The following is a 27,652-nucleotide window of genomic DNA, read 5'->3' on the forward strand; positions in this document are numbered from 1 at the left end:
AAAACACCTCTTCAGATTGCCACCGGTCTCCTTGTTGTTAATATAACTCTAGATATTGTCCAATCCCTCTTTGAATCTTCCTAAATTGTTGGCCTCAGCAACTTTCTGTGGCAATGAATTACCCAGTCTAATTCTGTCTTGTGTGGAAGAGTATTTCTCTTTTTTTTTCCTTTGAATATCCTATCTTTCAGTTTCATTGAACGTGACCCCTTCCTCTTGTATTATCAGAGAGAGAGAATGGAAGTTCTGATCTAGCTTCTCTACACCATTATTTTATATACTTCTACCATGTCGCCTCTCACTGGTCTCCTTTCTAAGGTAAATAACCCAGTTTTTTCCATTTCTCTTTGTGTGAGAAATGTTCCATATCATTAATCACTTTGATTACCTCTTGGAATCCCCTCAGATTCTGCAATATCATTTTTAAGATGGGGTGACTAGTACGCCACACCCTATTCCCGGTCACACCACGCTACTGATTCAGAGCATAGAATTAGAATTTTTTTGGTGGTATTCTCCATCCTCATGAAAGATCTGATCAGGTCTTCCACAGCGGTGTTCTTACTATGTATTGATGAGAGGCTATGTTAAGACTAACAGGTTTTGTTGGTATATTGTAATAAGAATAGGTATATACTGTAGGTTATGGAGCCTAACAGACTTTAGTTGGATGTTGGTTAGTATTCTCCCAAAGCATTGACTGACTGAACTGTAAGCAATATATGTCTCCACAGTTAGCTGAACTGGAAGGTTCATCTTGGGTTGTCAGTTGCTGTTATGACATCTCTGTGATAAATGCCACAAGTGGTGATGTCAGTACCCTTGCAACATTGTAGGCAATGTCACATTATAGGGTCTCCAGGTCTGGATTCTCCCAACACTTGGGTTGATGTGTACAGTATAAAATGACTCCATAGAAGGCTATAGTGGTGTGCAGTTTCTTGGCTACACGCTGAAACAATCATAATGTACAATGCCTCTTTGGAATCAGCAAGAATTTGTGTATTGAATAGTAACAGCTCCATAACAAATGTGTATTAAAATGTGTTCTGGTAGATCAGCTACCGTACATGTGCAGCAGTTTGATTTCTGTCATAAATAACTCAACAGTTTTAACAAATATTAAATGCTAAAAGAGAGCGCTTACTATTATGGGCTAACAGCTTGCATATTAAATTTTATATAAACATGAATCTGTCTTTTAGCTGTGGGAATGCAAAAAGCTAATACAGCCAGATGAAAATGTCTCTTTCTTTCCTCCCCCCCACCTCTAACTTAAAACTGCTGGTTTAATTTCAACCAAATTTTCTTAGTATTTTAAAACAAATTCTTGGGGTAATGAAATTGATTTCTTTAGTTCAAGCTAGAAAATTTCAGTGACTGAATTTCCTCAACCTATGAAAACTGGCATTTAGGAATGGCTGTCGTTCCTGAAATACCACAACATCTAAGAGACTCTTGAGTCTTAGCATGACAGCCAATATACCTCTGAATAGTATTAAAAACAAAATGTCTCTGTTTCATTCTGCAGCTCCAGTTAATAAAAAGGTTTATGAAACCTCTGCTGTGGATTTATGCCACAGAGTGTCAGAATTATTTCCATGACATACTTCAAAAGACTTTATTAGGTTTATTTGTTTAAAATGATGAAATGCTAGAATCCAAGAGTAGGAAGCTAATATCAGAGTCTAACTTAGAAACAGAGAATGAAAACTGCTTCACAAAGAGCTCACAATGAAGAACTTTTGCTAGTAACAACGCCTTCAATCTAAATATTACATCATTTGAATGTGAAGCACCGTTACTGTGCGCCCTGTGTGCCCTTGAATCAAATGCAAAAGTCAGGTCACATTCTAAGGCATTCAGATGAGAACTAGCAAGAAACAAACTACCATTGATTTTAGTGGAAGTTGAGGTACCTCAGCATCTCACAGGATCTGTCCCTAAAAGAGCAACCAGCCCCCCACTCCTGGAGTGCAGCCATGGCAATTTGTGTTTCCCGTATGATAAGGAACAGAGGCCTAAGGTATCCCCTAACCTTAGTCTCTCAAATGGCAGCCCATCAAGCTGCCATGAAACTAAAGGGGGCCAGACCTCAAAAAGGAAGTTAACTGTGAATTTGTTTAAATTCCTCCCTTTTCCTGATGTCTCATACTCACTTTCTAAAAGGGACCCTACCTTCTAGGGTTTGATGGGATGGTCTTACCCCATAATTCTAGGATGCCATTAAATCTCAGTTGTTTGGGCCCCATCGTTGGCTTTGTGGTGATTTACTGAACTGCTTCTTGAGCAGGAGAAGTGGTGCTTTGCTGCCTTTGAAACTGTAGCCACGTGTCACTGCATCCATATACAGTACCAGGATTTGAATAAGAGCCAGATTGCTGACCAGGTCATGCACCAGTGAGAATCCAAGCCTCTTGCAGTGCACAGGATCAACATATCTCATCCAGGACGTTCCTGAATTCATACTCAGTATTGCCTACCTCCAGCATTCAAAATCATGTGTCAGGCTCCAAAAGTCATGAGATTCACTTAAAAATAGTGAGATTTTTAAAAAATAAACTTTGAGTTCTCTTTATTTGCCTTCTTGTTTTTGAGCACATAGGGTTAATATTTTCAAGCTTTTCTCTGCAACCATAAGTGCTAGAAACTTTTTTGATATTTTTTTTCCATGTTGTAAGAGCTAAGATTTTCATGTAATCCCATAACTCCAGAAGCTGGGGCTTTAAGCAAAACACCAAACATTGCAAGACTCGCAATAGAATTGAGAGTTGGCAATAATGCATATCCAAGTGCAGTACAGGAGGAAAGTTCAAACTACCATTGCTTCATCAAGGACACTAATTCTAAATGTCTTTAACTCATAGTTGACGCCCATGACAGTTATTAAAGACCATGGGCCAGATTTGTTGCTGTGTCCAGCTTATGCAGGGTACAGTGTGGGGTATCCATCTGGAGGCTCGGTACAGCTCCCTGATCCTCTGCCTGCCTCCTCCCCCAGCTGCAGGTTAGAGCAGTGTGAGCACATTGCAGTCTGGCTACTCCTACTTCCCCACCCCTCTCTGACCTGGATATGCTTCCTGTGCTCAGGGCTGCAGTGGAGTCAGTATAGGTGCTGGCTGTACTCCAGGGGGGAATTGCCTATCCCTTGGTAGGAAGTTAGTGAGTCTCTGGTTCCTTTGTGCTGCCTGCGCAGTGCAGAGGGAGTGAGTGGCAGTGAGAATGTGTCCCCGTATCTGCAGCGTACTGCAGCATAACATCCATTTTCTACAGCGTACTGCATTGCTCTTAGGTTCTGTCCACACAATTTTTAACCCACCATGGTTAGCTCCGAGCATGGTATGTGCCCACATTCCATGTGGTTGGAATTCTGTTAGTAACCCTGTCAATTTATGGTGTTTCACCCCAGTCAGAAGCCTAGACTGGCATGAGTTTGCTTCCTTTAACCATTTCAGCACAGTTATTTTTATAGTGTGAATCGACAGGAGCTTCTAAATATGTTTATGTAACTGGTTCTGGCCAGTTATCCTCCCTTTTAGTAATCTGATAACATCCCAGAGTGCATTTCTGTATTTTCTGTTGGCATTGCTCTGCGTGCATGTCCTTCAGGAACTCAAATAAATAGGAGCATAAGTCCCCAAGTCACTTAGGACTAGACTTTTAAAAGCATTTACATGCCTAAAGATGCAGATAGGCATCTAGGCTTTTTGGAAGTGGCTTGATTTCAGTGGGATTTAGACAGAGAGAGACATTTCTGAAAATCCCAGTAAGCATCTGTCTGCAACTTTGGACACTTAAATACATTTGAAAATCTGGCCCTTTTGAAAAATTTACCCAGGATCTCAAACCTGTTTTAAAAAAATAAAAGATTAAAAACTGTAGTATGGACAGTATCTACGTACATATTTTTTAAATGGTATGTGATTGTAGGAAGGAGACTCGCTAGCAGAGAAACAGTTGTCTTTAAGGTCTCTGTGCTGACTTAAGAACAAACATATCCAATAGATTCTTTTGCAGTGTAGTGAACTTTTGATGCTTAGTCCTCCTGTAATCTCATTGTAAAAGGCATAGAGCTGCTCTAGCTGAAATAACAGGCATTAACCAGATACCTCTGTAAATATTTGGGAAACTATTGACCATTAGAACTGAATGAACCTCCCACAATGAAACCCCAAACCAGGAAAAAAATTAGTATTTAGTTACTGAAAAACCCAGTGCTTGTGCCAGGTTCACTGAAACGTTTGCGGGAGTTAATTAACCTGTGCTGTGCGTTACCAAAACTTGCAGTTTTCTCGGAATGAATGAAATTTGGGGAATTGGAACCCATGAAAACCAATTCTGATGAAAGTTTGTACCGACTCCTGCAAATTGGAACTGAGGTGTTATATAACTCAGTGGAGCTAGTGGGTGGGTGAAATTGACACACAAAGATGCCCTCTGAATCAATTAGTATCAGCAGGTGGAGATCATAATGTATCTGATTCAAAGTAGGGTAGGCAATAAGTACTGTCTGCCTTGTGAAGCTCCCACTGCTAAGCATCCATTATCTAGTAGATCCAATATCTATAGTACTTTAGCATTGAAGTTCAACATAATAGCAACATACTGAAACAGAATAATGTGATGAAAACACTTTTTAGCTACTCCTGTTATTTTTTCCAAGCTACCTATCTAATTTTATCCTTAAATGTCAAAGCGCAGTAGTGCTCCTAAGTATGTAGCTGGAAATTAAGTGTGTGTTTTGCCAGGGCACTTAGCCGTAAATTTTCCTAGCAGGGCATGGAGAGTTCCTCACACAAATCCTGTTAACAAATAATAGGATCTGTGTGGAAAACTCCCTCTGCATCACTTTGAAAATTTACCCCCTGCAGTACGAGTTAGATGATTTTAGCCTTCAGAAATTATGTATTTCAGATCCAGTCTGTTTCCTTAGCATTATTGATGCTAAAGACATAAATGTGTCTATGAATAAATCTTGATCAGATCTCAGATGGTCAGTGATTTAAAAACTTGGGAGAACATCAAATATGAACTTATTACAGTGCATCCTGGTATTTTATTGTCTAAACGGCAAATATTTAAAAATGTGTAGGTGTAAAAATTGGCCTATTTTATATATACAAGTATTATGATTTCACAGAGAAATAAATGTAATCATGCAAGCAAATGGACGTGCATAACATTTGATGGACTAATAGTAAAAATATTCTAGACTCTACAAAGTCAGTCTATTATTTTGAATGATCCATTTGCAGCAATTGGCACAAATAAATCTGAATGCCCCAGTGTTGAGGTGTACCTATCCCTAATTTATATTCTATGCTGCTATATTTATATTGGACATATTAGTCTTTTTATAATTTAGTTTATTTTTAATATTAATATTTTTTATGTCACCCAGTTTAGTTTGTATAAGTACCCCAAGAGTTCAGGCACTTTTCTGAACTTCTTGGGTCTGCAAAATTGGGCTTAATACCAGGCAAGAACCAGTTTTCATGCGACATACCTAGTTCTCCCTAGTCTATCTAGACTAGAAGTACCCAGGCAGCCGCATTTGTTTTTGCAATATTTTGGCACTTATGCTTCCCTTCTTAACTGATACCCAGAATTGCCGAGGCAAATAAAATCCAAGAACAAATACATCAATAATAAAATCTAAATGTTAACTATTATTTTTTTAAACCACAGCTATTTGGTTTGAATTCAGGTTGAGTTTTGAGAGAAGGGGTAGGGCATGTTTCTGGATTCTTATTTTATCTGAACTGATTCACTCATCCCTACAATAGCTGTAACCTCAGCTTTAATCATTTAGCATTTCTGATGGAGGCAACTTGGATTAACACAAGTGGGATTTAATACCAGATTTGTGTAGCATTGAAACAATAGTGTGTTTAGAATGTGGAACATCCCTGCTTAATGAAAGAGAGTTGAGAGGTGTGGGTCGCCAGTTCTTCTATGCTAGGAGAAACTGTGTAATAAATTCTGGTACATATTTTTGATGTTCTTTTTACAGTTCTGTAAAAACTTTTGCCAAAGCAAAGTACAGCCCTGCTCCTTCTACTGAAGTCATTGCCAAAACTTCCTTGCTTTAATGGAGGCAGGACTGGATCTGAGATGTACATGATCTGATTTTTAAAAGCACTCTCTCCTCATAGAGAATGAATGCCCAGGTGCACAAAGATTAGCTTTCAGGTATCCTACATTATTTATCAGTGGAAACGTACCTGTGTCACCCAGTCTATTACTGGTGGAAACATCTTGTTTATAAAACAGAATCTGTATTTGCTGGAAACACACAGTAAGGATAGAATTTTTCCACTGGTTTTTATGGATGGAGTTCAGGGGACCAGGGTCAGGACTTACAGATTCTATTAATGGCTGTGCCATTTACTTGCTGCATGTTATTGGACACCTTTGTGTCTCTGTTTACCCATATCTGAAATGGGAAGGTAATTATGCTTAGCTACCTCACAGGAGGGTTGAATCTTAATGAAAAATTATAAAACTTTGAGAAAGTTGGGAAATGGGAAAGATTTATATAAAACTATTATTGTTATTACATACATAAAAACTATGGTTAAAAACATTTAGGCTGCAAAATCAATCACTCAAAAGTTAGGAGATGCCAGATTTAAGGCTGCCTGTGCAAACTTAATTTGGCCTCCTTGTGTGAATACATTATGATAGTCCTTACATGATGAAGTATATTTTCCCACAGGACCCCTGCCTCATTCAGTGCACAGGATGGTTGGTGCTCACTTAATGAGCAGTTGTTCAGTACTTTGCTTTCTCCTCATTGTTCAGTGTGTGGCCCTAGGTCTTATTTACTGCACATTATTCAAACCCTGCTCTGAAGACAGAATTGTTAATTTCCTCATGGGCTTTTCTGTGTTGTTTGTCACTATGGTATCTGAGTGCTTTATAAATATTAATTAATTTATTTTCTCATCACCCCAGTGAGATGAAAATGTGGTATTCTCCTCATTTTACAGATGGAGAACTGAGGCACAGAGATTAAGGTCAGATGTATCCCAATTTGGATGCCCAATTTGAGACACCTAGGACCTGATTTTTCAGTGTTCTTAGTGATATACAGCACCTCATATGTTTAAAGAACAGAGCGCTCAGCATTTCTGCAGATGAGACTCGGGTCTGAAGTCAGGAATCCAGAAAATGAGGAACATGCAATTAGTGATCACATGTGAAAAGTGTGGTTTAAGTGACTTGCCCAGTATCACAGGGGAGCCCTGTGGCAGAGACAGGGGTAGAATCCAGATATTCATGACCTTATTTAACTACCTTAGCCATGAGACCATTCTTTCTCTACCAGCAATCCTCTGCTTCATTCACTGCACAACTTTCAATTTCTGGAAGAAGTGTAGCAGGGGTCCAACAGACAACAGCCTCCTTTACTGTACAGCCGTTATTCATCCCCAGAGCAGGACCATCCTGTGCCACTGAATGAGTAGTTGTAGGTTGCCATCCTATATGTGGATGGACATAAGAAGGGGATGGGACAGTTTACCAGGGGTTCACAGATATTTCCTAACAGCAGAGGAATGATGGTACTCAGGAATCTTGGGGAGCGTGCTCTAGTCTTTCTGCCCATTGCCCACAGGCTTGACCCCTTCCAACATGTCTTCCAACCTCTTCCCCATCCTTGACTCCTTGTCCCAGTCCGTTTCTTCACTAGCCAGTCCTGGTTTCCACTCCTCAAGCTTCTCATTCCAAGCCCAGCCTTGCCAGTCCCAATCCCCCCTCCAGCTCCTTGTTTGATTTGTTCCCCCCTGCTCCCCTGGTCAACATTTCCCATCCCCACTGACTCCCAGTCTTACTTCCAGGGCTTCTCATCCAATCTGTGTCTCCTCCCCACTCCTGGCTCCTTGTCCCAATCCCTTTGCCCAACCAGTATGTTTTCCCCTTGCACCTCGACTCCTCATCAGATCTGTTTCCCCTCCCCACACAGCATTGGTTTCCAGTACCAGTCTCCCCCAGCTCCTCATACAGTCGACCCAGTGATGCCCAGTCCCCCACACCATTGTCCTCTCCAGCTTCCAGCCCAGCAAGTCCTAGTCTTACCCAAGCTCCCAGTACCAGTCTCCTTTACAGCCAGTCCCAATCCCGCTGCAGAACAGCTAGTCCCAGTTTCCCTCTCCCCCCTGTCAGCCTCCAACTCAAATATGTCTCCCAGGCTCCTGCTCTAATGTACTCCCTCTGCCTCTCCACCCCCCCCCCCCCCCAGTCAGGCTCTTGGCCACTCTGCATTCAAACCAAGTGTTTTCCTCCTCAACACAGCCCTGGCCCAGCAGGGGGGAGCAGTTTCATTGAGAGCACAGGAGAGAAGTTTTCCTGCTCCCAGTTCAGGTGCCCAAACCCAAACTCAGCACAGCCTGCAAAAGCCCAGTTCTGCAGTTGCAGTGAAAGTCCTGCTCAGCCTCGGGCTGGAATATGCCCAATGTGGATGGAATCTTTAGGGAATTTAACTGCTAAAATCTAAGACGTCTTTACTGAGCATGTGGAAACTGATTTTTTCCCCCAGAGGTTTATAACTTGACCAAATGTGAGCAGATTTTCATGGGGAAGGCAAAAGGCACCTCTTTGACACAAAGCACCCTCTCTGCACCTCCCCCCTGTTCTAGAGCTTCTCAAAGAAAAGGCAACCAGAACTTTTTAACATAAATAAAACAACTAACTGTGTTCTCAGACACAACTAGAGTGTTTTGACTGAAGTCTTCTAAAGAACATTCCTCCTGCAGCAGACACCCAGTATAGAAAATTGAATGGTTGGGGAAAGCTATCAGCAACTGAAAACTGTTTCTTATAATAGGAGGTGTTGGGCAACCTTAATAATAGGCCATGCCACTTGTCTTGCCGACAATTACTAAAGTGAAGGAATGGCAGAATATGTATAGATTCACTGAACCATTTTGTTTTAGCCAGACTTTAGTAGAAAAGCAATTAAAAAATTGCTTACAAGGTTAACTATTCCCTTTTACAACAGTAATGACAAGTATAATGAAATATGGACTGAGAGCAATAAAATTTGTACCTATTTGCTTCTATTGAATCCATATTTCCCTTTTGGAAATATTTTTCTGTCAGTCAGTGGCTATTTAGAGCTCCAATAAAGAAATATTTATAAATTGTTGTTGTTGTCTTGTGTCCTCATGTCTTTTCCCTTCAGTAGCTTTTGTTAGAGACAATGCAGGGGCATTCACTGATAACAATAAGACTGTTATGTTTTATTGTGTTCCTTCAAAGCCGTGATCAGCCTATTTTAGCTATTCATTACATAAGTAGTGAGGAGTCAGCTGAGTTCTGTTTATATACCACTTCCATGTATTAATAAAAGCTACAGAAGAAATTCCATTGTAGCCAGCAGGAGGGAGAATCAGTTAGGCAGGATTTGGGTCCAAAATGTGAAGAAATACAATAAGGTGACAATATCGCTGCACTATCTGTTATTTTGGACTCTGTGCCTATATTAGGAGTTTTGGTAATGTTTGTTGCAGACTGCTGGTTCAAATTGCATTGGTGATTGTGCCCTTGCTTTGGTACTGAGCAAGGAAACTGTTACAGGGACATGGATTGCATAAAATGGTTGATTGTCTCATTTGCTTCCTTAACTTTCTGCATCCACATGACATCTCTGTTTTTGACTGACCTATTTTAGTCAGCCTACAAAAGCCCACTATACAACCAGGGCTGTCCCAGTGCATCCTGGGATTGTCCAGTTACCTATTCCATAGTGTGCAGCACTTTTGCTGGGAGTACGGACTTTTCAGCAAAATGGTGCCCCATGGAGTGAAGCTGTGGGAGCTTAGGGGCATTCTTGGAATTTTGCATATCTCCAAGTTCCCCAGGCTCAGTCAATATTGCTATACTGCAGAGAAACAGTGCTTGCTCTTTACACTGGCAGCTAATTTCATGACAGAATGGATGGCTTGGCAGAGTCACATGGCTGTTAAAGGTCAGAAATGAGGTAGGTGAAACTCATGAGGAGGCTGAAGATCTCAAGATTGCAATCATGTGGGACAAGCTTGAGGCTGCATTTTTGTCACAGCTGTCACGGAAGCGAGGGATTCCATGGTTATCTTTCTTTTCAAACAAAAACATCCTTGACTTTTCACATTTTGAGAACTTTGAGAGCTGCCAACTCAAAGCCTGAGCTTTGTGGGAGTCTGAGAGAGAGAGGGAACAAGAGAGAGACAGAAAGCAGGGACTCTAATAGTTAAAGCTAGTAGTATGTCATAAGATGGGGCATCAAGCATTCTGTGATTTATGCGGGAGGGAAGTCTTGGAGTTACTGTGACACTAAGTACCCCTGAATAATCTTGTAATAATCTAAGTACAAAATATGCTTTGTGTGGTATCATCTGAAGACTAATAACTCACTGATCATTAATATTCTTGCAGGATGTATGTATGCAATGGGTATTAAGAGTTATGAATGTATGCTGAAATGATAACTAAAGTGTGTGTGAACCAGGTATGTCAGGGGTGTTGTTAAACAGATCTGTCGTTTTATCTCAATTTGTGTATAAGTAGTAAAAAGCATGAGACAGCATGGGCAGGAGATGGCAGGAAGCAGGGTATTTGGATTTCAGCAAACACAAGTGGGGGAAGAAAGAGCATGGAGCCTCCTTCACCAACAGACTCTGTCACCTCCTCTATTACTTGAATAAACAATATTTTGAAGGGTAACTCTCAGAACAATCCATGTCAAAAGTTCACTGGAGTGTAGAAGAAAGAGGTAGAGAAGTTCTCTCTCTCTCAGCTAAGATGAGAAAGGCACCAGCACCTTTGGAACTCTGGAAGAGATCCTGACCAAGCAAAAGTCAGTCACCATCTTCCTGGAAGACTGTGGGTGAGAAAGTCCATCTTGAACAAAACCTTGAATTGAAACTTGCTAGATTAAGTTTCAAACTTCTAGGTGTCTTTTCACTTTTATTTGCTTTATCTCTTATACTTGGATTCACTTAAAATCCTATCTTCTTTTGTTAATAAACTTGTTTTACTCTTAATTCTAAACCAATTCAGTGCTATTTAACTGGAGTTACCAAACAGTTCAGTTTAAAGTAGCAAATTGTTGAATATTGACTCCTTACAGTGGCAATGGATCTTAGTATATGAACCCTCAACAAGAGGACTGGACACACATTTTGGAAAAATTTGGGACTGGGGGTGTGTTGGGGTCACCCTTCAAGTAGTAACTAAGGCTGGTGGAAGCCAGTGTGTGAATGGAGTGTTGCTGACTGGCTGCTGGGAATCAGAGCTGCTGGACCAGGGCTCTAACTATACACAGCTACTCAAGGTGTGACGTGCATGTGAGTGGCCCAGGTTGGGAGCTATAACAGCAAAGCATTGTGAGGCACCCAAGTTTACAAGGCAGGAGCTGACAACCCCTCCTCACTGGTCTGGATTGCTCCCCGGAACGTGACCGTTGCATAGCTGCTTTCAGAAGTGTCTCCATAGCATTGCTCTACTGCTGTCTTTGTAGAGGACAAGACAGGTAAGAAAGGATGAAGAAGAGGCAGCAGTTGCTGTCTCCTGAGCAACAGGACTACAGTTGTAACTCATTCTGAATTATTAGACAAATGTTATTATATGGACTTAAACAGTGTTTGTTTTAGAATGACGATGTTTTGATTGAATAATGAAATAATAATGAATAATGAAACACGTGACATTTGACGTTGTTTTTTAAAACTATATATCAATGCCTTTTGGCCTTCTTTCCCATGACGGCACTGTGACTTTTGGTATCGCTTACCATGGCACTTTATTAGTTGTAAGTGCATTGCATGGGTTGCGGTCTAGGATGTTGCCCCAAGACAAGTATTTAGTCACGTGGCCTGACAAACACTGTCCTTTTCCACTGTATGGCCATTAAACATTCTCAAATGTATTGCCCATTCTGGAACAAGTTCCAGTCTGTGGAGATGGGAACCTGGTGTCTGTGTCTGTGAGTAGCTGAAGATAATCTACCTTTGTGTAAAGCTTTGCTTATAAAATGAGAAATTCAGACCCTGTGGTCTAGGAAATAACTATTGTTTTGTGCAGGCTGGCTACATGTATAGAATATTGCATGCCACTACTTGCTTGGTTCTAACAAGTCCATTGTGTCTGAGATGTATATAGCAATGAAGTCCTACAGAGTCCTGTGATTACTGTTAGAAATATTGCTGAGATAACAGAAATATTGAGTGGGGCTTCCCAGCTGTTCTGGAGGTATTGGTGAGATTCACCTGCCTCCTTTCTGCCTACCAGAGTAATCACAGGAGTATGTCAACTGGAAAGTCTACTGACCCATTGCTTTGCAAGTCCTGGAGACCATTTCCTGTTTCATAGGTTTTCAAAAACTGGTTTGCACAAGAAGGCATGGAGAAGAATTTGTAAATTTTAATAGTGTGCAGTGAGAATAGACTCTCTGTTTGTATGGCAATTCTTGGAGACCCTGCCTGGCTTCCTTGGTTAACTAAACCGAACCTGGATTACATCAGCACCTGTCATGATAACTACCACCTCATTAAGAGATTAGTTTTGTCCGAAAGTGTTTTTTGGGAGGGTGAAGGCAAGATGAAAATGCCTGCTGAAATGCAGTGAGAAAGGCAATGCCTGCATCCCCATTTTTAATTCCTCATGTCATGTTTTGCAGAACATGTGTGATACAAAATGGGAGGTTTTCTGCATGGAAAGGAATAGAGCAATAAATATTATTGCTTTATATTTAGAAGTGGAGGGACAAGGAGGTACAGGAATAATTTTATGACAGCTTAAATATATCGTTCTTTGTCATACCTCTCTTTTTGTAATACTTCAGTTACTATGCAGCTTACTCTAATTGGTTAATACAAATGTACCGTGTTAGCCAACTGCTTTTAACAATTCTGACGACATGTTATCTACCCTTGTACACAGGATTGATGGCTCTGGCTCTTTTCTCTTTTTGTCGTCCTTTATTACGAGCGGCACGGTAATCTTTCCACCTGAGTTTAAGATCTTCCTCCTCCATGAGGACTTAGCCATCATGATCTTTTATTATGTTTGATTGAGGGAAAAACCTTGTGGTAAAAAATCTGACCATGGTGAACATAGCTCTTGTATTATTACTCTCTTTATAATTCTCAAGTTCCATACATTTTGCTCTTGTATATTCACTCGTCTCATCTAGTCTGCCTTTGAATTAGTCTGTTCAGTTCCTTATGTTCTTTCCTACATTCCCGTCTCCAAGCCATCTTCTTTCACTCTTTATCATTTAATTGCCAGCTCAAACACCTTCTCAGTTAATCTTGGATCATATGAAACAAAGGATAGAAGCAGAACTACCACCACAACATGCTAGTTTCAGAGGCCAAGGCACATGTGACCAAATCATGAATATCTGTTACATCACTGAAGAATGTAGGGAGTACATTCACCCATTGATCTTGTGCTTCACTGACTTTTCAAAAGCTGCTGCTATCATCCAGCTCAACCATCTTTGGAGGATATTGGCAGATGTGGAGATTCCAAAGGTTCTCACTGAACTCATCACAAGTATCTACAAACAGGCAGTTGCATGAACAGGAGTCTGTGGCAGTGAGTGCTTTTCCATTGTTCAGCATGTGAGACAGATTTATTTTGTCTCCATGCCTTTTTAACCTATATGCAGGATTTATTATGAGGCAAGCCTGTGAGGTTTTGACAAATTGGAAGGACCTGGGATCTCCATTGGTGGACACCTCTGAACTATCCTCAGATATGCTGATGACCTGATGCTCTTTTCTACAACCACCAAAGCAATGCAACAAATGTTGGAGTTTGTAAAAACAGTTAGTGAGGAATATGGACTATTCCTGAATGCGATGAAAAGAAAATGTCTGTGCATTGACATGACTACCGAAACATGATGAAAGCAGGTATCCCAATTAATGGACAAGCTGTGGAGGAAGTAGATTAATTTAATTATCTGAGGTCATACATATCCAGCCAACGAGACTGTTCCAGAAATCAGAGGAAGACGAGAGATGGCTCACTCAGATATGCCCTCTCTTAAGAAACTGTGGAAAAACCATGGCATCTCAAAATGTCTGACTGTGTGACTGGTGAAAAGCCTATTTTTTTTTTATGGGATGTGAATCCTGGGAAGGTAATGCTGCTGACACGAAAACAATTGAAGCATTTGACATGTGGTGCTGGCGAAGAACCATGCGTATCTCCTGGATTGAAAAAAGACAAATGCCTATGTTGGAAATATTATGGGAAAGAAGCAAGACCCTGATGTCAGAAGTCAACAGATGTATACTTGGTTGCATTAGCCGTAGAGATGGAAATAGCTTTGAGAATGTTATTATGGAAGGAATGGTGAAGGGTCATTTATAGTAGGGTACAACCAGTGAGGAGATGGATGGATGGTGTGTGGAAGATTAGTGATGGATCATGAAGGCTTCAGAAAATTCTGTTATATCATCACCAATATTTAGACATGAATAAATTGTTTTACTTATTTTAATGTTTCCCAAACAATGTGTCCCAATCAGGCACCAGATCACAATGACACTCGTTCAAATTTAGCCCAGTCATCCCTCTGTCATGATGGAGGGGTGGCCGGACCAGAGTGGCACTGTGCCTCCATGTGCCAGGCAGTGCCCAGAGCGGGGAGTCGGAGCCGCTACTGCGAGGTGTGTGTGTGGGATGGGCTCATTCTCTTACTCTCTTCCCCCAACCCACTCCAGTGCCTCCCCTCTGCATCGGACCGGGATTAGGGTTGTGGTGCTGGGGTGGAGGGTGCATATATGTAATGGTGGGTTGCAAAACAATATCAAATGTAGTTGGTGGGTTGCCTTATTAAAAAGTTTGGTAACTGCTGCTCCAGGTCAGGGGTGGGCAAACTTTTTGGCCCGAGGGCCACATCTGGGTGCGAAACTGTGTGGAGGGCTGGGTAGGGAAGGCTGTGCCCCCCAAACAGCCTGGCCCCATCCCCCTATCCACCCCTCCCACTTCCCGCCCCCAACTGCCCCCCTCAAAACCCCTGACCCATCCAACACCCCCTGCTTCTTGTCCCCTGACCGCCTCCTCCTGGGACCCCCGCCCCTATCTAACCCCCCCACTCCCTGTCCCCTGTCTGCCCCAATGCCTATCCACACCCTCGTCCCCAGACTGGCCCCCCAGGACCCCACCTCCTATCCAATCCCCTCTGTTCCCTGTTCCCTCCCCCCCCGAACCTCTGCCCTATCCAACTGCTCCCTGACTGCCCGCAGGGACTTCCTGCCCTATATTCAACCCCTGTCCCCGACCCCCTTACCAAGCCGCTCAGAGCAGCATGTCTGGAGCTGCGCCACCTGGCCGGAGCAAGACACACTGCCCTGCATGAGCACGCAGCCCTGCTGCCCAAAGCGCCGCCCATGTGGCGGCGTGCCTGCGGGGGAAAGGGGAACAACGGGAGAGGGGCCGGGGGCTAGCCTCCCCAGCCAGGAGCTTAGGGGCCAGGTAGGACGGTCCCGCAGGCCGGATGTGGCCCGCAGGCTGTAGTTTGCCCACCTCTGCTCTAGGTAATAGTCTATGAATTCATACAGCTGGGATATACAGTGTCAGTCAGTCTGAGTAATATAAGATGACTCAAGCACGGAGGGGTAGGAGACAGCACAGTCAAGGATAGGTAGGACAAAGGGAAAGGAACACGTATCTGTCTTTATGGATCCAATTGAAAAATATAGGCCTTAAAGGCCACAATTAAAATATTTTTTTAAAACACTTGATTTATTTTGAGTTTTAAAAATAAATATATTGAAAAGCAACTTAGAAAATTTGCCATGAGATTTGTTAGGTAAAACCATACTTCTCTCAGCTACCATCGCCATTTATATATTTGCTGTTTATCTAAAACTGAGTTAGCAGAATATTACTGTGGCAAACGGCTTGTTTTCCAGAAAGCAGAAATTGGCAGCTCCTGTAATGTCTCATTGCTATTTTTCATCCTTCTCCTAAAGGGCAACACTTTAAGGAAAATACTTCTAAATCGTTACTTTAAAGGAGACTATGGAAGTGGTATGAATGGGCCTCTGTCCGGCAGCTACAGCAAAACTGCACAAGTGGGAGGTAAATCAACAACGATCATTTAAGAAAAATAAAATGTCACCCTATTTTCTACTCAGGTGCATGGTAAATGCTAAGGGGATTTAGTCAGTAAATAGTTCAAACAACTGTTGACCTGTTGGGAGAGGAGCAGCGCCAAACTGTGTTAAATTGCATGCACCTGTGTCAAACAGTTGGCTTGTGTTTGGCAATCCCAAAGAATAAAAAATAAATATACAGCTCAATCCAAATTCAGACTGGCTGTGTGTAAGCATGTGCCAGAAAATCTGCAGCCAGTAGGCAGAGCAAAGCACAGAAATTCTCCACACGTGTCCTGGTGCCACTCAAAACTCATGGAAAGGATTCTTGGCTTCACAGACCCTTCACTACCAAAGCAATTGAGGGGTCTTCAAGGAGTATGATTTGAAGGTCTGTATGTTGACAGTAGTAATTTAAGTAGGGCATGGGGAGAGGACTGTGCATAGAGCCAGATTGTGATGCACCTTAATACTACTTTTGCAGCATATACTGTATGTATGCCTGCTTTTGTGGGCCACATTTCCAGATGCTGATCCAGATGTTCCTACATAAATTTCCAGATGTTGGCCCTATGGAAATATTTACAGTCGCTACTCTGTGGACCAAATTCTGCTCTCAGTCAGACCCTTGTAACCTGCTGAAGTCAATTGGTTGCATGTGTACAAGAGTAGAATCTGGCACTGTACATTTACACTGTGCATCTGTATGTTTGTACAGTTCATTTGTTAGTGAATATGGTGGTGATTGAGTGTGTATTCTGTTTAGCTATAACAGACGTAAGTTCTGAAGTTTATATAATCCAGTGGAGAACATAAAATGTACTTAGTATTGATGAGACATCATACGGATAGCTACAGTCATACTAATGCTATTATGTCACTTAGATAGTAATATGGGTGGTTGCGGAGGGGCAGAGTTTTTTGTTTTCTGCTTGCTTTTTAAATTATAAACGCAGGTACTATCAGGACTGGAAGACTTGTGGATGACTGGAGTACTACAGAAATGGTGACATAATGAGCTAAGCAATGGAGAGGGAAAGGGATTTTCAGACAGACTGCTTGAAACCTTTTCATAGATTCATAGAATATCAGAGTTGGAAGGGACCTCAGGAGGTCATCTAGTCCAACCCCCTGCTCAAAGCAGGACCAATCCCCAATTTTGCCCCAGATCCCTAAATGGTCCCCTCAAGGATTGAACTCACAACCCTGGGTTTAGCAGGCCAATGCTCAAACCACTGAGCTTGATTTTATTAAGGCCTGTTTAATTTAAGTGATTCATTAACACTTTGAACAAAGGTAGTCTTTTGTTCAAGATCAAATACTGTTAGTGTCAGCCCTCACAATAAAGATCCTTAAGACCTCCCAAAGGTTCTCCAGCAGAATCAGGGAAGACAGAATTTGACGTTCCTGAGGGCTTATCTATGCTTAAAACACTGTAGTGAGCTGTGTGTTGTAGCACTTCAGTAGAGACACTACCTACATTGACAGGAGGGGCTTCTGCCGTCAGTGTAGGTACTCCCCCTCCATGACCGTCGGTAGCTGGGTTGACAAGAGAATAGAAGTAGTGCTGTCTATACTAAGGGTTAGGTCAGTTTAACTGCATCACTCAGGGGTGTGGATTTTTCACACCCCCTGAGCGATGTATTTATACTGACCTAATTTCATAGCGTAGACTAGGCCTCATATTTTTAATGCCTTGTTTACACACACAAAAGCTGTAACATTTTACTGTAGCAGTATAGTTCAAATGGTACAATTGCCCTAGTGTAGATTCAGTTATATCCATACAGGTGTTTATACCAGTATAATAATAATAATTAATAATACGTAGCGCTTATGTAGCTTCCCCGTAAGGGCAGGTGAATAAGCTGTACTTGTGTAAGACACCTTTATGCCAGTATAACTGCATCCAAACTGGGGGGGGCGGGGTTGTATTTTTTAAAACTATTTCTACCCCTAACCAAAACAGTATTATCACTGCAAAATCTGGGTGTAGACTGTACCTTAGGTTAAAAAAAACAAACCCATCAAGATAACCTTTCAGCCCATGTTGATAATTTATTAAGAAGCAAAAGAGGACATGGGTCCCCTGTCTTCAGAAGCCCTTGCAGCTCTGCTTACCTTTCAAATATGCAATAATTCAAATAAAAATGCATTTCTGTGAACAAATCACTGGGGCTCCATCATCTTTGTTGTTGGAATTACTCTGTGTTACTACGGTTCTGATCATATGTTATTTCATGTTTTTTTATTCTTGGGTCCCAGCCCTAAAGTCATTATTTATGCGAAATTATCATTTAAATCAATGGGAGATTTCCCTGAGGAAAAAAATATCAGGATTGGATTTGTTATATCGCTACTGTAAACTGAACACTTTAGAAATTAATATCCAGTTATGAGGCAGTTTATTTTAACATGTATACACAAATAGCAGTATAAATGTACAGGATCTATATTTGTCATATTTGCAGGTGGCTTTTCAGGACAAGATTCAGATAAGTCTGGGATATTGATGTCTGATATTCAGTGCCTTCTGGATAAAGAAGGTGCATCGGAACTAGTCATAGATGTTATAGTAAGCACCAAAAATGACAGAATTTTCTCAGAAGCCATCTTACTTGGTATTGCATTGCTTGAAGGTGGAAATACACAAACACAGGTATTTACTTATCATTCATTGCTTTTGAAATGCACGTAGTGTGGAGACAAATGAAAAGAATTTTTTCAGTGACTTCTGTGAAAAGTTTCTCTCATGAACCAATGTATCATTATAATACAAATGCAAATGAGCTTTTGCTAATAATGCAATATCTTATGCTGTAGACTCATCAATAGTGGAAAACACTTTTTAACTATCTTTATGTATGGAGTGCAGTATAGTACTTTTTTAACTTGTCCTTTGCCTTATGGCCGTATGAATATTATCTCCAGTTGCTTTATGTTTGTGTTTCTGAATTTAAGAATTTTGAAGAGTGCTTTTAAATAAACCTTACCATCAAGTCAAAAATAGCAACAAAATTAAGTTACTTTCTGAAAAAGTTTGACACTTCTCAAAAACCGAATTAATGTAAAAGTGACCAATATTCCATTTTGTAAGTAATGCATAAGTAATACTTTTAGCTTAAGGATTCTAATTTTTGTCCTGCAAGAATGATGCGTCTTAGGGAGATCATTAATTCCGTTCCCTTTGAAAAAGAGTGTCCCTCTGAAAAAGTCTGTAGATTTAAGTTTGAGAAATAGCATCTGACAAAGAAAACTTAAAGAATGTGTATAGTTTAAGCTATAGTACTATATATACATAATTATTATTGTTATTAAACGGGAATAATAAATCACTAGAACTGTTAGAAAAATGGAAATTTCACAAAATAATTTCACTCTTTCATTCTCTTTTCAAAATTTAATATTTTGAAATGTGAAAAATTGCAGCTTACTCAACAGGCAGTCAAAATAGCATTGAAATTTTCCTCAGTTTTTCCAAAATTTCAAAATGTCATTGAAGTTTCAAAATTTGAAACATTTTGACCTGCTCTGTATATTAATTTATAAAAGAATCAGGTTGTCGATACCCAATATTTGTTTTTTGTTAGTGTACATAATTTAATGATAATCTAGAAATTACTAGTTTTGTGGAAACAATGTGTTTCTCCCTGTTTAAAATACTGACATCTAAAGGATACCTTTTCTTGCAGTATTCTACTTACCAGCAATTGAACGAGCAAAAAAAGTCAGAAAAATTCTTTAAAGTTCTGCATGACCGCATGAAAACTGCTCAGCAGGAAATACGATCAACAGTGACAGTCAACACTATTGATTTGGGTAGCAAGAAGAAGGATGATGATAGTGACATAACCATATCTGCTCCAAGAAAGAGAGGTAAAGGGGATTTTCTCTAAAATAGAGGCAAAAGAAATGCTTTGTATACGAACAGCATGTATAGCATCACTGATACCATAGCTGCTTTTCAGAGCAACAACAGCAGACTCCGGGCTGCTGAAATAAAAGTAGCTGTTTGAAAATTGTCTCTAAATTATGGGCTAGATCCTCAGTTGGCTATATCAAAATAGCTCTATTGACATCAGTGGTGCTACGCCGATGTACACAGGGGAAGGATTTGGCCCTGTATTTTTATACAAACAGAAATAAAGCTGAAACTAATAGGGCTGTTTGTGAAAGACTTATTCCAGCATAAGAACTGAATTCCCAGTCGGTGGTTCATCCATTGTTCTCATCGTTTATTGTATGTGGCAGAAAGACAGTGTTTTTTTGTTTCAATTTTCTGTTTCAGCGTTCGTGGTTTATTTGGAAAACATTATTCTTTTGTGAACATGGCTCTGATATTTTTTTATGTGTTGCCTAGAGGTCTTTAGGGGTTGAGTGTAAAAAAAAACAAACAAACAAAAACCCCAAACACTGTTGTTGTTCATTATTTATTAATGAATCGAGCCAGGGGGAAAATGGGAATTATCGTCTTCATTTACAGTAAGGGATTCAACACTGCACCTGAAACAGGGCATGAAGGGGCAGTTAACAGAAGCGTCTTCTGCAACATCCAAAGCTTACTCTGTGTATAGAAGAGAAATGGACCCAGAAATAGATCTTATGGGCTCAGCAACAGATACTACAAACACAGAAGAAAAGTCCACGGAGGAAGCAACAATGAGCCCTGCTATCACAATCATGCAGCCAATACTGAGATTTCTTCAGTTGCTATGTGAGAACCACAACCGAGAGCTCCAGGTATGGTTCTGTAGAATAGGTGGAAAGATTGTGCATTTGACTTAATTTTTTGTATTTCCTGAATTCTGAGTACTTAAATTTACAGGTTTTTTTGTTTGTTTTTTTTTTTGTGCGGTGAAATTTTCACCTGTTCACAAGGTGTCAAGGCTAATTCCCCACTTTGGCACTTAGAGTGCAGAAGGTAGGGGCCTTCAAGGATTCTAAAAAAATTAATACTGGCCACTCCAGACTTGTATTAAACTCCCAAGGTTACAGCTTTCTCTGACCTTGGATGGGTAGATGCTGCCACCACCCAAGTGCAAAAACCCCTTTGAGAACCCAGGAAGGCACACTTGGGAATTCCTTCCTGTGGGGTACCCTCAAGCCCCTTCTTTCTCTCTCTCTCTCTCACGCACACATACACACACCACACACCCTCTGGGGAAGAACTGAGAAAGAAAACAAAGGAAATCAGCTGTTTCCACCAGCTAATTAAACAACATGTGCACAGACCTCTTAGGACACAAATCCAATCCTGTTCTTAAAAAAGGTAAATTTTATTAAAACCAAAAAGAAAGAAAATACATCTGGAAACTTAGGCTATTGCTAGATTTAAAAAAAACCCACTTACAAAAACTAAGCATCAAGAATAACCTTCTTGAGGTCCTGCTTAAAGGTTACAAGCAAAACAAAAGCATTTGGGATTAGCACAGAGGAGTCCACAAGCCATAAAGAAATAAACCTAATTGTGTCTTCTGGGGGTTTCAAGTGAGTAGTTTCTAGTTATGATTTGATGATTTTTCATGCCTGGTTCAAGCTCTTACAACATAACTGCAGTCCTGTCTTTCTGCTTCTCCCCAAGAACCACAACAGACAGACAAAGGGGAAGTTTTTTCCCAAAAGTTCTAGCCTTCCCATTGGCTCTTTTGGTCAGATGCCCACTCTCTTCCTTTTACCTATGCAGGGAGACTTTTTAACCCTCTACAGGTAAAGCAAGTAGAGAACAGCTACTAAGAGGGATTTTATAGCTAGCTGGCTGGCTGGGTCCATAAAAGGGAGCTTCCCCCACACCCTCCACCTTCATTTATCACGCCCGGTAAGTGGAGAATTGCCATTAAAATGTAAAGCTATTCCGGTGTGGTGCCTAATCTCCTATTTTCTTTTCAGACCTTCTTAAGAAATCAGAACAACAAAACAAATTACAACCTAGTGTGTGAGACTCTCCAGTTCTTGGACTGCATTTGTGGAAGCACGACAGGCGGCCTGGGCCTGTTGGGGCTATACATCAACGAGAAGAATGTAGTTCTGGTGAACCAAACTCTTGAGAGCTTGACCGAATACTGCCAAGGCCCATGTCATGAAAATCAGGTAGCTGGAATAATTGTTTTTTGGCAAGGAAGAATTTACCTGTGTGTCCATGGGCATTACATAACCTTTTCATATTCTTAATAATTCAGGACCTGATTCAAATTATATGGCTGGCTGTACCATACTTGAAGCCTTCATAAGGTTTAAGATGCCTTTGAAAATGCACTTTTATAAGAGCTTGGACTCGTTTTGTCTAATCAGTTCTTCTCTGTAGTGCAATCTCTCAGATATAGGTGGGGTGAAATCCTGGCCAAATTGAAATCAATAGGAGTTTTGCTATTGGCCATAATAGGGCCAGGATTTAAACCAAACCTCTCCCACACAGTTTGAGAGTCCTTTCAGGTTTTGAACTGTAATTGTGGCAGCACATGGCAAAGTCATTAGTAACCAAATAAGCAATAAAACCTAAATCTCACTCATTTCTTAGCTTTTATCTGTGGTGGTCTTTCTGCAGGTTTCTAGAATATGATGACTGTAATTCATATAGTTCCCAAGTGTTTAATGCAGCATTCTGCTGTACTTGTAAGACCAGCATCTTCAAGACTGGGTAGTGGTGATGCAATTCTTCAGTCAGATGTCAGGGATTTTCCTAAAAAATACACTCAGAAAGAGGCAGGTGTGAGGTGTACGCTGCCATGCTTTTCTGTCCTCAGCAGTTACTTTAAGGTGTGTTCAGTGTTTGCTGGCACAGATTTAGGGACCTAAGCTTGTTTGACTTTAAACACACGAATGGTCCCGTTGAGGACTTATAGTTAAATGTGTGCTTAAGTGCATTGCTGGATGGAGTCTATAAAGTCATATACCTGAGTATTTTACATCACTGTACTTGGCCTGGGTAAACGAAAGAAAAGATGTAACAGCAGATGTAATTTCACAACTTTTGTTATGGATTAGGAATGGAGAAATTTGCAGTGGACAGAATTACAAAATAAAAGCATGTTTCTTAATACTAAAATGGTTAGCTGTTGGATCATACAGTTAAATATTAATGTTACTTCCTAGCATATATCTTGCTTAACTACAAAGTGTGTTTGTCTGCAATACTGACAATCAAGCAGCCTTAATTCATACTTCAAAAAAGCTAAAGTGCACTGAAAGATAATCATATTTGCTTAAAAACTCATGGGTCAAACTATTTGAAAATACAGAGATAATTAGAGTGCTGTAAAAGGAAAGAAAAATGTGTTTTCAAGTTAACTTTCTATCTAGCTTCACAGAGAACACTGGTAATGAAAAATATGATTGATTGTTTAGACTTCATTACCTAGACCGCTGTGAAGTAACTAAGGAATGAAGTTATGCTCTTTTACATCAACTGAAGACGTGATCTTGTGTATTTCAGAGGCAGATACTCAGTTCTGTCATTTCTATCTCATTTTCTCTGCTTTTTATTTTTAAGCTTTTTCTTCTCTAATGTTATATAATGTTTTTAAAAGAAAAAAAATCCACAAGCTTTTTTAGCCTCGTGTTTGTTATAGCTGAAAAGGGCCAGAACTCTAGTTGTGAAAATATTCAGAATTACCGTTCGCCACAGTTGCAAATTTCAGATGCTGTATTTTTTAAAAAAACAAAAACAAGCACCCTCCCGTGTGTGTGTGTGTGTGTGTATATATAAAATATATAAAACCTGCATTTGTGCACACAAATCATATAGTCATGTAGGCTACATCTACGCTACTGGTGGTAGCATGTAGTATTATGTGTAGCTACCCGCTGCAGAGAAAAATAGGCTGTGTCCATACCTCAGTGTGTACGTGTAGCTACACAGGTCAGACAGAGGCTCTGGCAGAGGGGCGGCAGGGGGGAAAGGCTTCAGTAGCTCCCCCACCATTCAGAGTCTTTCCCCGATGCTGGAACGTTTCGCTGTGGAGGGGGAAGGGCTCTAGCAGCAGGGAGCTGGCGGACCTTTCCCCAAGGCCAGAGTCTTTTCCTGAGGCAAGGAAGGGTTCTGGAAGGGGGGAGGCAGCAGGGAAAGGTACATCAGCCTTTCCCCACAGAGGGGAAGTACTCCAGCAGCAGGGAGCTGGTAGAGCCTTTCCCCCTTGCTTTCCTCCTGCCAGAGACTTTTCCAACTGGGGGACGTTGTTCGCCACAGAGGAGAGAGGCTCCAATAGTGGGGAATCAGTGAGACACCACAGTGCTAAAAATAGCAGTGGGAGGTAGCAGGGACTTGTAGCAGGGATGGGTGGTGACATGTTGGCTCTACACAACAGAAAGCTCCTGCTCCACGGGGGTGATCCTCCCTCCTATGGCCAGCTACCGTTGCTTTAGGGCCACTTTGCACTGGCCATTGGGTATAATGCTGCCACAGAGCAGCCTAGGATCTGGGCCCTTGTTTTGAAAATATGCTCATATGTGTGCATCTCTCTCTTTTCTTTTCATTTTAAAAAGACCTGCATTGCTACCCATGAGTCTAATGGAATTGATATTATAATTGCACTGATCCTGAATGACATAAACCCTCTTGGCAAATATTGCATGGACCTGGTGCTTCAGCTAAAGGTATGGAAAATATTTTTATTTATCTATTCAGATTCAAGTAATGATGATGATGATGATGATGAAAATGCCTATGCAAGAGTGCTAGGCATCCTGACACTTACTTAGTGTCATGACAGCATAATATACCTGGTGGCCTTAGTAAGCAAATTAACTCGATTCGGCTCAGCTCAACCAGTGAATCAGACACAGAGACATTCCTTTCTACCCACCATCATATCCAGGAACTTGCCTTCAACTTCCTCTAAAAACCTTATCAAATAGATACTGTATATCTGGTATGAAGAGTCTGTGTTCTGGATATAAAATCTGGTGGTGTGCTTCTCAAGTAATGTGACACTTCAGGTATTGCTACATATGAACAGAACTGGTCTAAATTTTTTCATCAAACATTACAAAATGCCAGGAATAAGGTTGCCCGTGCAACCTTAATTGGGTCCCCTTGGACATCTGCATTATGATACCATCTTTTAATTGTATGATTACATACTATTTTTTTCATAGGACCCTTCATTGCACAGGATGGATGATGCTTACTTAATGAGCAGCTATTCAGCCTTCTAATTTCTCCTCATTATTCAATGCCCCACTCATTTGGGGTGCCCAATTTAAGACACCTGGGACCTGATTTTTTCCGTGTTCATAGCATTGTAAAGCACTTTATATGTTCTGTAAATCAGTGCTCAGGGGCTCAAGTTGGCCACCCAGAAAATGGGCACACAGTGACCACCTGTGAAAAATTTGTTTATAAGTGACTTGTCCAACATCCTGCAGGAGCACTGCGGTAAAGGGCTAGAATCCAGTTCACCAGTGCAGTATTCAACTGCCTTAATCATGGGACCATCCTTTTTCTTCCTGCAGTCTCCCACCTCATTCACTGCACAAGTTCCAACTTCTGGAACAAGTGCAGCAGGGGTCCTACAGACAGCAATCTCCTTCCCTACACCACCCTGATTCGTCCCCAGTGCAGGTCCACCCTGTGCACTGAATGAGGCAGAAGTCTTTTGGAAAAAATAGTATGTCATTATGAAAATAAAGATGATCTCCTTATGCTTGATTCCTCCTGCCCCGTCCACTCCAACCTGTGCCTGTCTTCTTGTCCCAGGCTCATTCTTCTCATATACCCAGTTCCAGTTTCTACTCCTCCGGCTTCCTATCTCAGTCCCAGTCTCCTTGCCCAGCCAGTTCTTATCTTACTTTCTAGACACCCCATCCCAGCACCTACCTTCTTTCCACCATATCTTGTGCCCAGTCTCCTTGCCCAGCCAATCTCTGTTTCTCCCCCTCCGCCCCAATGACTCTGTCCTTTGTCTCTCCCACACACACGCTTTCCCTGTCCCCACTGGTTCTCAGTCACTCTCTTCCTCCCCAGGCTCCTCCTCCAATCTCAACCTGCCCCCACATCCTCTTTGGTTCCTTGTTCCTGGCTCTTTGCCCCACTGTCTTTGCCCAACTAGTGCCAGTTCTCCCCCCTGTGCCCTGGCTCCTCATCAGATCTGTCTCCCTTCCTCCCCATCTCCTTCCTTTCACCCCACTGGTTCCCAGTTTCAGCATCCTTGCTTAGCCAGGTGCAGTCTCCTTCACCAGCATCTCATCCAATGGGACTCCCTCCAGTCTGCGGCTCCATGCCCAACCCATCCTACTCTGCCCCCCTTCCTCCTGTCCCAGTTTCCCCCTAGGGTTCCTTGTCCAACTGGGCCCACTGCACCCCACCCAGGTCCAGTATTTTCCCATGTCTATGGTGGGGGGCTCAAGAGAACAGGAGTTCCAGTGACTGACTACAGCACAGCCTTCAGCATCTCAGTACGTCAACTGCAGAGAGAGTCCTGCACAGCCTTGAGTGGGAACATGCTTCACCGTGGACAGAACGCTTTGAAGATTTTAAAGTTGCCAAGCAAGTCTCTACCAAGCATGTGCAAACTGTGTGATTTTTTCCAGAGGCTTATAACTTGGTGAAATGTAGGTGGATTTTCATGTGGAAAACAAAAGGCCTGATCCTCCCACAAAGGTCATCCCCTTCCAAATTTCAAGTCCCCACTCCAAAGCATGGGGGTTATAGAACTGCTCAAAGAAGAAGTCACAAGAATGTTTTAACATGGGCAAAACAATGTTTTTTGCCTCATTCTTGAAAAGGGCTGAACTTTTTTGGCGGAAATTTTCCAAAATAGTTCTGCCTGGGGCAGGAACCCAGCGTGTCAAATTTCAGCTCTAACAGTTAGTTTGGCAAATTGATAAGCGACTGAGAACAGGATTGGGAAATATTGGGCAGCCTTAATAATAGGTACATTTCCAGCTGTGCTTCTAGCAAGGGACCCTATTATGCCTTCACATTTTCATACAGGGGACCTCTTGGGGTTAGCATAGTATCTCAGCAATTCACAAACACAAATACATTTAGCCTCACAACATGCTTGCGAGGTGTAGAAGTATTATTATCCCCATTTTATAGATGGGGATCTGAGGCGCAGAGAGGTTTTGACTTGCCTAGGATCACACAGGAAGTTTGCGGCAGAACTGGGAATTGAACCAAGGTCTGCCCAGTATAGTGCTTGAACCATGAGACCAACCTTCCTCCCCAGTGGACTCCAATTGATTTTAATTGGAGCAAGATCAGGTCCCAGACTCTTGGAAGTTATGGAGCTACTACTGTTTAAGGACATGGTATTTTACCCCTGGGAGAGATCTGAGTGAAAATCCGATAGTTAACACTCCTGCCAGGAGTCCAGGAATATGCTCAGTACTTGGTATTCAGATTAAATTTGAAGATTATGAAATGCATGAAATCTGTTGATTTTATAGCCTATCGGGTAATTAATTATGCTTTAAAAAACAAAAAGGGAAGGAAACATGCGTCATAGGCAAAACCTTTTGTATGGTACACTTTGTAATTACCTCTGCTCTCAATTGTTTAACAAAATGACAAAAACTGTGAGCTGGGCAATAAGAACAGGAAATGGGATCTCATTTGTTGT

At 41.4% G+C, this 27,652-nt stretch overlaps 1 protein-coding gene across 4 annotated transcripts in view; it reads left to right on the top strand.

The window, feature by feature from the left end:
- Positions 1-27,652, top strand: part of ITPR2 (inositol 1,4,5-trisphosphate receptor type 2) — a 401,023-nt gene that overhangs the window by 235,753 nt on the left and 137,618 nt on the right. For all 4 annotated transcript variants that reach the window (XM_075121545.1, XM_048825997.2, XM_075121548.1 and 1 more), the window contains exons 38-43: positions 15,972-16,080; positions 18,566-18,753; positions 19,787-19,970; positions 20,578-20,834; positions 21,981-22,181; positions 24,573-24,683. In XM_075121545.1, the coding sequence (XP_074977646.1) occupies positions 15,972-16,080; positions 18,566-18,753; positions 19,787-19,970; positions 20,578-20,834; positions 21,981-22,181; positions 24,573-24,683 (1,050 nt within the window). The remainder of the gene's footprint in view (positions 1-15,971; positions 16,081-18,565; positions 18,754-19,786; positions 19,971-20,577; positions 20,835-21,980; positions 22,182-24,572; positions 24,684-27,652) is intronic.

This window comes from Caretta caretta, chromosome 1, assembly GCF_965140235.1.
Source record: "Caretta caretta isolate rCarCar2 chromosome 1, rCarCar1.hap1, whole genome shotgun sequence".
Taxonomy (NCBI): domain Eukaryota; kingdom Metazoa; phylum Chordata; order Testudines; family Cheloniidae; genus Caretta; species Caretta caretta.